This window comes from Bubalus bubalis, chromosome 1 (genome assembly GCF_019923935.1).
Source record: "Bubalus bubalis isolate 160015118507 breed Murrah chromosome 1, NDDB_SH_1, whole genome shotgun sequence".
Lineage (NCBI taxonomy): Eukaryota > Metazoa > Chordata > Mammalia > Artiodactyla > Bovidae > Bubalus > Bubalus bubalis.
Window position 1 is genome coordinate 164,077,873 of NC_059157.1, and position 12,319 is coordinate 164,090,191.

Sequence of the window (12,319 nt, forward strand, 5' to 3'; positions counted from 1 at the left end):
GGAAACAGAAACTCAGAGATGGTATTCCTAACCCAAGGTCATTTGACTAGTAAATATCAGGACTGGAACTAGAAACTGCTCCTCTAGCAATAGATGTTTCATTATTTTTAATGACAAATATATGTTGAAATACATTTATATGCTACAGAATACATCACATGTTACAGAATACATCACATGCTACAGGAGAAGATATGGACAGCCAGATCATAAACCCAAGTCCCATGTATCAGGAACATCAATTTGTGTGAAAGTTGCTCAGTCGTGTCCAACTCTTTGTGACCCCATGGACTATATAGCCTGCCACGCTCCTCTGTCCATGGAATTCTCCAGGCCAGAATACTGGATTGGGTTGCCATTTCCTTCTCCAGGGATCTTCCCAATCCAGGGATTGAACCCAGGTCACCCGCATTGCAGGTGGATTCTTAACCATCTGAGCCATCAGGGAAGCAACCACACCATAAATAACGTGGCTTGTCAATATACATACTAGAGCCTTTCAGAGATTGCCAGAAATAAGGGTTTTTCTCTATACCCCAAACAAGAAAGTAAGCTAAATTCATTATTTACCTTCTGCCTGTTTCGTGGGATTGGTGGTCTTATGTGGATGGTGGTTAACACTCTTTCTGTTTTTGGGGTCTGACTCCAGTTTTACGATTAAGACTTCTAACTCTGACATGACAGCGACATATCCAACACAAAAAGAAATTTCAGCAGGGGTGATGTTATCTATGTGGATAACTAAAGAACGTTCAAAGTCCAAAATTGAGAATTCTTCATTAATGATCTGATACTTCAAACTAAATAAGACTAAATTATTGGTGCAGCCAACAAGAAGGTCTCCTTTCACAGGGCAGCAGGAAATGCACAGGGGGGCCTCAGAAAGCGGCATTTCCACAATAGACATCTGGTCTCTGAAGGTTTCGCTGAAGGGTGCCTCCATGTCGTGTCCGACCATCCGGATACACACTCGGGAGTTTTCAGTCCTTTTATTTCTCCAGTTCACATAAGCACGCAGGAATGTAGCTTTGTTCTTCTCTTCAATTGCTACCAAATAATCTCCTGAGAAGGAAGTAAGATTACACTTAGAATTTCTAATTAGAAACCACAACTTACCTTGCATCATGAAAAGGAACTAAAACAGAATCCTAATGTGAATGGCTGAATTAAAGATTGACCAGAACAAAAAGCTCAACACTTTGCCCATTTGATGGGAAGAGCCGACTCACTGGAAAAGACCCTGATGCTGGGAAAGACTGAGGGCAGGAGGAGAAGGGGGTGACTGAGGATGAGATGGTTGGATGGCATCATCAATTCAATGGACATGAGTTTAAGCAAACTCCGGAAGATGGTGAAGGACAGGGAAGCCTGGTGTGCAGCAGGCCATGGAGTTGCAGAGTCAGACACAACTTGGTGACTGAACAACAGAACAGAACTCTAAGTAACAGGATCTTGGGTGTATTTTTAACTGACAATATGCATTTATTTAGGTTCTGAAATATAATCTCACCCCATTTTAATGTCTTCTTATTTAGTTGCTAAGTCGTGCCCAACTCCTTTGCAACCCCACAGACTGTACCCCACTAGGCTCCTCCGTCCATGGGATTTCCCAGGCAAGAATACTAGAGTGGGTTGCCATTTTCTTCTCCAGGGGATCTTCCCTACCCAGCTATCGAATCTATGTCTCCTGCATTGCAGGGGGTTCTTTACCACTGAGCCACCTGGGAAGCAGTTAATATCTTAAGATGACCTATTAAATATTCATGTAGCTTACAGAGAAATTCTATGACTTATTTCTATGATAGCTCTACAAGTTATTGTAGCTCTGAATTTACAGCTCGAACAAAGCTCTCCTGACATGAAGAGTTTGATATCAGAGTGATGCTAAAATTAGGTATAAGGAACTCTGAATAAATCAGTGGAATATATACTGCTACCATTTCCATCCCCACAAGTCATATTTTCATGTCAACTCTGAGAAATAGCATAAAGCCACACATAGCAAGTAAAATTTCAATCCAAGCCAGTTTTCCCTTAATTGTTGATTTTCTTGGATTTTCTAAATTACAGAGTAATTTTGTTATTGTTGTTTATTGTGAGAAGTCAAAGTGATGAAGAGATACAAAATGAAAAGCAGAATGATCTCTCCCCTGCAGTCCAATCCATGAGGAGCCAGTGTTAATACACACAGCTTGGTATGTGTCCTTCTAAATCTTTCTTTCATAGGATCACGGAGTGGTAGTTTGTCATTCTTGCTTTTAACTAAATGGAATCACACTAAACATATTTAACAATCTGCAACTTAAAAAAATTACCTCAAGAGGGAGGGGATACATGTATAATATGGCTGATTCGCATTGTTATACGGTAGAAAGCAACACAACATTGTAAAAATTTTTAAAATAAAATAAAAAATAATAAAAGGATTTTTTTTAATTACAAATTTATTACCAAGATTTCCGTATTTTTCCCTCCAGGGTAGATACATGGATACCTAACATCCTTTTCAATATCTGCAAAATATCCTGTATATACCTGGGTCATAATTTATTCAGCAGTCCCCCTACATTTAAGTACTGGGTTGACCAAAAACTTTGTTTGGGTTTTTCTATATTGTCTTACAGGAAAACCCGAACGATCCTTTTGGCCAACCCTAAATTTCCAGCTTTTTTGTTTTTGCCACTATAGTTTATGCTGTAATAAATAGGCCTATACCTACATATTTACTTGAAAGTAAAAGTGAAAGTTGCTCAGTCATGTCCGACTCTTTGTGACCCCATGGACTATACTATAAAGTCCATGGAATTCTCTAGGCCAGAATACTGGCGTGGGTAGCCTTTCCCTTCTCCAGGGGATCTTCCCAACCCAGGGATCAAATCCAGGTCTCTCACATTGCAGGCTGATTTTTTACCAGCTGAGCCACAAGGGAAGCCCAAGAATACTGGAGTGTTAATTTCAATGGTGTAGATTTTCAAAAGTAAGACAATCAGTCAAAGGGTCAGTACATTTTAAAATTTAATAGATATTGCCAGATTACAATCACAATTACGTATTACAGATTCAAATTTCCACCAGTGCTGCTTAAACAGCCCTGTTCCCCGACATCCTCACCAGCACTGCCTCAATATGATGGAGGAAACAGGGACTCTCATGGATGTAAATATCATTTACATTTTCTGGACCACTCATAAAGCTGTTATATGTTTATACAGCCATGTACAGTTTCTCTTCTACAAGTTATCCACTTTTTTTTTTAATTATATTGTTTTTCTTATCAAGGAATAGCAGCTCTCTGGGTAAAAACGATATTAATCCTTTGCTGGCCATGAAAAGCAAATCACTTTTGGTAGTCTGTAGTTTGACTTTTGACTGCTATGGTTTGACTCTGTCTGACATCTTTTACCATATGGAACCAGATATGTATCTTTTCCATCTTGGCTTCTGTGTTTCCTGACTTGTTTAAACAGTCTCTTGCATCTGTCAAATTACATAAACACACTCTTACATATTCTATTTGGGGGGTGGGTAAATTAAATTTTTAATCTTTAGAACTTTCTGGGTTGGAGGGGAGAAGTCAAGGTTCTTTCAAATAGAGAACTCACTAAATGCTAGACATTATTATGTAAACAAGCCCTTCTCCAATGAACTGACATTGAAATGCTGTGGTTAGCACAATTGCTTCCCACATACAGATGCAGCAAGCAAGCGGGGGCAGCCCTTTTCTGAAGACACTCAGTGGGCTGGCCAGGCCCCTCTCCTCTGGACTGAGCCAGGCTTCAAGACAGGCAAACCTTCTCCTGATGCTGGTTCCTTTGATGCCACAGACGTGAATCCTGCATCTGTTTTCTCCCCAGAGATCCTGGTTGTGGTTTAGTCACTAAGTCGTGTCTGACCCTTCAAAGATCCCGTGGACGGTAGTCCACTGCGCTCCTCTGTCCATGGGATTTCTCCAGGCAAGAATACTGGAGTGGGTTGCCATTTTCTTCGTCAAGAAATCTAGGTGGAATACCTAACTATACCCTGTGGGTTCCATACATTGGCTCACTCTGTTCCAGAGAAGGTCTGATGGAGTTGAGAGCAGAAGATACCATGTGGCCTCCATCTTCCTTAAACTCTCCCAGTAAATACATTAAACAAAAGAATTTTTTATTGTGGTAAAATACACATAACATAAAATTTACCACTTTCACTATTTTTAAGTGTACAATTCATGGCATTAGATACATTCACATTGTTATGCAGCCATTACCACCATCTTGAAAACTTTTTCATCTTCTCCCAAACTCTGATCCACCAACAATAACTCTACATTCCCACCCTCTGTACATGTATGTCTTTTACTATTTACATAATACAATAAAGCATCAATGCTGAAAAGCATGGATTATGTGCAAATACATAAATAAACTATTTGTACACATCTGCAGATCTAACTCAGAACTCAGGTACATAAAATTGAAAGCAAAACTAATTGTGTGTAGAGTAAGAGTGAAAACCAGGACTGAACATCAGAACATCAGAAGTAGTGTCTGGTGAACACAGACTTGGGCAACCACCATTCCACTTCTGTCTCTATGAATTTGACTATTCTAAGGTACCTCATAAGTAGAATCATACAATATTTGTCCTTTTGTGTCAGGTTTATTTCACTTAGTGTAATGTCTTCAAAGTTCATTTGTATTGTACACATATCAGAATTTCATCCCTTTTTAAGGCTGTATGGATACACTGCATTTTGTTTATCTGTCGATGAATACTTGGGCTGCTTCCACATCTTGGCTCTGAAAAATAGTATGTATACTGGTGTACAAATGTGTGCACAAGTCCCTGCTTTCAGTTAATCTGTGTGTATACCCAAAAGTGAAATTCCTGGAGAAGTATACAGTACCAGTATTCTGGCCTTGAGAATTCCATGGACCGAGGAGCCTGGCAGGCTATAGTCCGGTTGCCAAGAGTCCGACACAACTGAGCGACTTTCACGTGTGGAAATTCTATGAATTTTTTCAGGAACCATCATACTGTTTTCTATAGCAGCTCTATCACTTTACTCTCCCATCAGGAATGCACAAAGTTTCCAATTTCTCCACATGCTCATCAACACTTATCTATTTCTATTTGTTTTGATAATGACCATCGTAATGGGTATGAAATGGTATCTCTTCGTGGTTTTGATTTGCGTTTCCATGATGATGAGTGATGTTGAGCATCTTGTCCGGTGCTTGTTGGCAACTTAGATAAATATCTATTCAAACTCTTTGCCAATTTTCAAATTGGGTTGTTTGTTGTTTGCTGAGTTATGAGAGTTCTTCTGAATACTACTCCCTTATTGGGTATATGCTTTAAAAATATTTTCTCCCTTTTCTGTTGACTGCTTTTTCAAATCAGTTGATAGTGTCCTTTGATGCACAAAATTTTTTAATTTTGATGACAGCTGAATTTTCCATTCTTTCTTTGTTGTCAGTGCTTTGGTGTCATATTCAAGTTACTAGTTACTTAATGAACTTTAAAACTAAAATACTTGTTTAGTTATAATAAAAGGTTTTATACATTTTATTTTATTTTAGAAAAATATAAGCGTTTTTTCATACATCTACAAATATATGCCTAATTACTGGTAAAGTCTATATATCAACTGTTTATATGTAATTTGCAAACTATAGATAGTACCTATGCTGTCTTATGTTTTCAAATTAATAACTTGTTTTATAAACAATGAACTAGAACTTGCTAAGTGTGTCTTCCTGATAAGCCTTATAAACAGACCTTTAGAGCTCTCTCAGTTAATCCTCACAATCCTTCAAGGCAAAATCCACTTCTCCATTTTATAGATCAGGAACCTGAGACTCAAATAAGCTAAGTGAAGTAAAGTCACTCAGTTGTGTCTGACTCTTTGCGACCCCATGGACTATATAGTCCACGGAATTCTCCAGGCCAGAATACTGGAATGGGTAGCCTTCCCTTCCTCCAGGGGATCTTCCCAACCCAGGGATGAAACCCAGGTCTCCTACATTGCAGGCAGATTCTTTACCAGCTGAGCCACAGGGGAAGCCCTCAAATAAGCTAAGTATCTTGCTTAGGCAACACAGCCAACAAATGATGGCACTTGGGCATAAATCTGGATCTGGTTAGTTCCAAAGTCAACGGTCATTCCATGCATCTCTCAAAATGTTAAAAAGGAGATATAAGTCTAGAGGATTCTAGCCCTTCATAAGAGAAAGGAATTAAACTTTTCAAAGCATTATGTGCTCAGGGCTTTATTTTACTTATTTTATGACAGCTTCTGTCTTTATTAAGTAAATTTAAAAATCAGTATTCTATTTATTCTCAAGCTGAGAGTGATGATTAAAAAAAAAAAAGTAAACTTTTCCTTTTATGCTTCAAGATCATAACCCTGGTTAACACTAATCTGTAAACTAAAAGGCTGCACTCTTATGACAAAACAATTATCAGAAGGCAGAAATAATATATGATGAATCAAAATATGTTTTATGACTTAAAAAGTTGAGGGAGGGTAGGGCTTTGTTGTTCAGTCACTAAGTCCTGTCTGGTCCAACCCTTTGTGATCCCAGGGACTGTAGCATGCCAAGCTTCCCTGTCCTTCAGTATCTTCCGGAGTTTGCTCAAACTCATGTCCATGGAATCAGTGATGCTATCTAACTATCTCCATCCACAGTAGGGCCTGCTGCTGCTGCTGCTAAGTCGCTTCAGTCATGTTCGACTCTGTGTGACCCCACAGACGGCAGCCCACCAGGCTCCCCTGTCCCTGGGATTCTCCAGGCAAGAACACTGGAGTGGGTTGCCATTTCCTTCTCCAATAGTAGGGCCTAGGGGGAGATAATAGACATTCTTGGGGCTCTTCCATGCACTTGTGCTATGTGGTCTTGTTCTCTCTGCCCCACAGCTCCAGACATCCCATAAACAAGTGTCCAGCACCAGAAGTCCCTACACAGCACTCAACTCTGGCCACAGAGATCTTTTTTCCTTGAGAGCAATGAGTTTCCCAAATCTCTTCTTTCTCCCTTCACACACAAAACCTAAAATAATTTCAATTACTGATGATGATATTAGGGGCTCATCCTTCAAAATTTCAACCTACATTCTACCACCTCCAATCTTTATGAACGGAGCCTGGCATCCTGCTAATTAGAGACAAAAAGAAATTGAAAATGTTTTCTTCTTGTGCAAGAATCTGAAAAGCATTTATAGTGAATAGAAATTGCTGATCTAAGATTCACTTACTTTTTGATGGGGTGAGAGTAGGGGAGACACTGGGCTTAGAGCAAGAACCCCCAAGTCCAAGCCAGTGTTAGTGGGAGGAAAGAGGTCAAAAGGAAAAAGCTGAGATGTGTAAGAGGAGTTATCAGCATATCAGCATATCTAGCAGTCCTCTACCTACATTTTGGAAGAAGCTGCACCCAAGCATTAAGTTCAAGCTAAAGGAAAAAGCTGAGATGTGTAAGAGGAGTTATCTGAATATCAGCATATCTAGCAGCCCTCTACCTACGATTTGGAAGAAGCTGCACCCAAGCATAAAGTTCAAGCTGAAAGTTACCCTTGAGCTATCTGACTTATGCTAACACCATACCACATGACTCCCGAAATTTTTTTTAAGACAGTCAACGGAATTACAAAAACATCTTTGTTAACTTCAAGGCATGAGTACCACCATGCAACTCACTGCCTACAGCAGTCAATATGGCTCTATGTCAGTGATTCTCAATCCTGACTAAACAGTAGACTCACCTAATGCTGAACCACACCCCAGGAAATTATTACCGTTTCTCTGAGGTCCAGTAATCTTTTTAAGCTACCCTAGGTGATTCTTAAACACCAGTAGAGGCATCAAAGGATTCCCCAGAATCACCACTACTGACAGGCAAGAAAGCTAGAGATTCACACAGTGCTGGTCACTTACAACTCTACATTAAATGTCCATTTGGAAGAATGGGGCCAATCATGTAAACAGTGGTTATCTGTCCCCCACGAGCACACACACACACATACTAATGTTGAAACTCGTGAGCTTGCCACTCAATAGAGCTCCTGAAGGTAAAGAATTCATAGGTCTAAAAAGGAGGTGGGGAAATCTACTAATATTGTGAAATGATTAGAAGAGCAATATCATTAAAAATACCAAAATCAGAGCCTTCTGCTCACAGAGAATTTACAGATCTAATTAAGTGTTTTTCAAACTGGTCTGTAGACCCGAAGGCCCCTGTTGATGTCTAAACTATTCAGAAAGAAAAACTAGTAACAATATAATAAGTTGCTCATAAAGCAAAGGCATCCAAACTTTGGAGCTAGCTGTTTTTATGTAAATAATCACAGTAAATAAAAGGACTTTTCATTTTTTCTAACATGTAGCTTTACTCGACAAAATGAACAGTCAGATACCGCGTATGGTAGCCCCGCAGTTTTATTGCTGACCCACAAAATTCCAAGGTCTGGAAACCACTGATCTAGTTTTCCACTTTCTTTTTTTTTTTTTTTTTTTTAAACACAAACGGAGACCCGAAAGTTTCTATAAACTCACACATAGTCAGTTGTGGACAGAGAGTTTAGACAGAGCTCTACTATCCTCCAGGTTCATGCTCTTCACTTTATTAGTAAATACCTCAGTCACAGGCTTTTCCATCTTAAATACTGCAATTCACACCCCTATTGAAAAGCAGAATTCAAATTTTAAGTGTATTATCAGAATTTAAAAGAATCCTATGGTGAATTCTTCTGTAAACTTAAGTACCTATTTCTACCTATTTGCATCTTTTCCTGGGGGTGGAGGGGCTTGCACTTGGCATGCAGGATCTTAGTTCCTCACCAGGGATCAATCCACGCCTCCTGCAGTGGAAGTGAAGAGTCTTAACCACTGGACCACTAGGAAAGTCCCAAAGTACCTCTTTTTAAATGTTGGATATTTCTAAAATAGGGATATGCCCACTAAGTATCCCCTCGGTACTGCTTCACATTTCTAGTGGGAAAGGAGTAGTGGATGCTACTTTTCTGGGGGGAAAGGGGCCTAAGACCCGAGTTCTACTTACACAGATTTAAAAATCAGCAGGTCATGCGCGCTTTCAAAAATCGACAGGAAACAGATAAAGGACTGGCCATGAGTTGGCATAATTGTTGAAGATGGGATTAACTGGGGGTTCAGGATACCATTCTCCCTACTTTTGTATGTACTTGTTTTCTATAATAAAAGAATCTTACTTGGTTTGTTTTGGTTTCAAGTGTCTGAGTTGAGTGGAATCCAGTCACCCAACCAAGGGCCTTTCCAGCGAGGACACCAGAAGAGCAAAAAAAACCCAACATTCCCCCGGCTCACCAGAGGCCTGCGCTCACCTGTGGTTGCCAGGACAACTGCACAGCTCTCACCTTCCTTTAGCCGCCGGATTGGGCGAGACCATCCTACAAGCAGGAAGTCCTTCCCTACCCAGAGCTGCTGGCGTCACTCGGTCCTCTAAGAAAGAGGCCCCAAAGAGGGGCCGAGGCGCCCCTTCCCCCGCCACTACTTACCGGCCTCACTGTAGGCCAGGCGCAGCACCCTGCCCAGCGTGGAGAAGACGCACCTCGGCTGGCACAGCTCCTGGCCGACCACGGTGAACGCCTCCACTTTGCAGCCAGCCGCCACGAATAGCGTATCGCGTCCCCCGCCGCAGAAGCGCTCGGGCTCCAGCTTGCACGGCACCACCTGCTGCGAGCCAAACGGGTGCAGGTTGTATAACTGCACCATCCTGGCGACCGGCTGCGGGCCTCCCGGCGGTGCCCGCTCCGGCCAACCAGCCCCGTCGGGCACCGGGAGGCCCTGCGCGGTCCGAGGAGACTGAACCACTTCCGCGAGCGATTGCACGGAGCCGAGTCACGTGAGCACCAGGCGGCCCAGCCTGCGGCGCCGATTTTTAAAGAGGCAGCTACACCTTGAGGGTGGAGTCGGAGGTGAGGACGCGGCCGCGGCTCGCTGGACCTCGGACCGCGCCTCCACGCCCAAGAGTTAGCGGGCACGGGAACCAGTATGTCTTTCCCTTCATGTTTTCATGATACTGCTTTGGGCCAGGCGAGATGTTTAGGCCCTTGAAGCCGTTTAAACACTTGATCATCTGTTCTACCCTTTTCTACTTGCTGCAGCCTGTGAGCTTCTGGAGAACAGGGCTGCAAAAACTGAAGTGGAGGGCACACAGCTCAACTTCGGGCTAAACTGAAGAGTTGCTCAGAAGCACTGGTCATTTCAGAATGGTTTAGTTGGAAAGAGGAATTCCTAGAACGTCCTTGGCAAAATAAATAAATATTTGCTGAAGAAGCGTGGATATCATCTAATGAACTCCAAATATTTGAAAAAGATTAGTTTGAGCCCAAAGGATAGAAGGACTAAGGATGGAACCCACTGGTTCTCACTCCAGTGCGCCCAAGACTCAGTTCAGTTCAGTCACTCAGTCGTGTCTCACCCTTTGCGACCCCATGGACTGCACCATGCCAGGCCTCCCTGTCCTGGAGTTTACTCAAACTCATGTCCATTGAGTTGGTGATGCCATACAACCATCTCATCCTCTGTTGTCCCCTTCTCCTCCCGCCTCCAATCCTTCCCAGTACCAGGGTCTTTTCCAATGAATCAGTTCTTCACATCAGGTGGCCGAAGTATTGGCATTTCAGCTTCATCATCAGTCCTTCCAATGAATATTCAGGACTGATTTCCTTTAGGATGGACTGGTTGGATCTCTTTGCAGTCCAAGAGTCTTCTCCAACAGCACAGTTCAAAACCATCAATTCTTCAATGCTCAGCTTTCTTTATGGTCCAACTCTCACATCCATACATGAATACTGGAAAAACCATAGCTTTGACTAGATGGACCTTTGTTGGCAAAGTAATGTCTCTGCTTTTCAATATGCTATCTAGGTTGGTCATAACTTTTCTTCCAAGGAGAAAGTTTCTTTTGATTTCATGGCTGCAGCCACTATCTGCAGTAATCTTGGAGCCCCCAAAAATAAAGTGTGTCACTGTTTCCATTGTTTCCCCCATCTATTTGCCATGAAGTTGATGGGACCAGATGCCAAATCTTAATTTTCTAAATGTTGGGTTTTAAGCCAGCCTTTTCACGCTCCTCTTTCACTGTCATCAAGAGGCTCTTTAGTTCTTTGCTTTCTGCCAGAAGGGTGGTGTCATCTGCATATCTGAGGTTATTGATATTTCTCCTGGCAATCTTGATTCCGGCTTGTGCTGATCCAGCCCAGCATTTCTCATGATGTACTCTGCATATAAGTTAAATAAGCAGGGTGACAATATGCAGCCTTGATATACTCCTTACCCTATTTGGAACCAGTCTGTTGTTCCATGTCCAGTTCTAACTGTCGTTTCCTGACCTGCATACAGATTTCTCAAGAGGCAGTTCAGGTGGTCTGGTATTCCCATCTTTTGAAGAATTTTCCACAGTTTGTTGTGATCCATGCAATCAAAGGCTTTGGCATAGTCAATAAAGCAGAAGTAGATGTTTTTGTGGAACTCTTGCTTTTTCGATGATCCAACAGATGTTGGCAATTTGATCTCTGGTTCTCTGCCTTTTCTAAAACCAGCTTGAACATCTGGAAGGTCACAGTTCACAAACTGTTGAAACCTGGCTTGGAGAATTTTGAGCATTACTTTACTAGCATGTGAGATGAGTGCGATTGTGTGGTAGTTTGAACATTCTTTGGCATTTCCTTTTTTTGGGATTGGAATGAAAACTCACCTTTTCCAGTCCTGTGGCCACTACTGAGTTTTCCAAATTTGTTGGCATATTGAGTGCAGCACTTTCACAGCATCATCTTTTAGGATTTGAAATAGCTCAACTGGAATTCCATCACCTCCACTAGCTTTGTTTGTTGTGATGCTTCCTAAGGCCCACTCGACTTTGCACTCCAAGATGTCTGGCTCTAGGTGAGTGATCATACCATTGTGATTATCTGGGTTGTGAAGATCTTTTTTGTATAGTTCTTCTGTTTATTCTATCTAATCCGTATTCTGTATCTATTCTTGACATCTCAGTGTGGAGCTCGTGGTTGCAAATTAAAAAAACAACATGACTTAGATTAAGCAGGTATTGGAGCTACTCTTTCTAATTCATCCGGGGGGAAAAAAAAATCTAAGTATGGATTGAGGGATGTTGTCTTACTTTTGGCATGCAGGTACAGGACTGAAAAGAAAAAGCAAAATTTCCTTTTGTCACCCTCATGACCTTTTTTCTTCTAAGATTTTACAAATTAGGGGCAATTGGACTAAAATGAATTAAATCCTACCTCCATTTTCTAAACCCTCTTGATGAAAAAGTTGTCTTCAGTAATAAACTCTGCT

At 41.5% G+C, this 12,319-nt stretch overlaps 1 protein-coding gene across 8 annotated transcripts in view; it reads right to left on the reverse strand.

Moving 5' to 3' along the window:
* Positions 1-9,914, reverse strand: part of HPS3 (HPS3 biogenesis of lysosomal organelles complex 2 subunit 1) — a 40,983-nt gene extending 31,069 nt beyond the window's left edge. The window contains exons 1-2 of one of the 8 annotated variants that reach the window (XM_025290115.3): positions 9,514-9,902; positions 571-1,062 (exon numbers count right to left, since the gene is read on the reverse strand). In XM_025290115.3, coding sequence (XP_025145900.3) covers positions 571-1,062; positions 9,514-9,730 — 709 coding nt within the window. In that variant the 5' untranslated portion in view covers positions 9,731-9,902. Of the gene's footprint in view, positions 1-570; positions 1,063-9,513 lie in introns of all 8 variants that reach the window. The other 7 variants (XM_025290137.3, XM_006063123.4, XM_025290106.3 and 4 more) reach the window with 7 other exon arrangements.
* Positions 9,915-12,319: the final 2,405 nt, after the last annotated feature.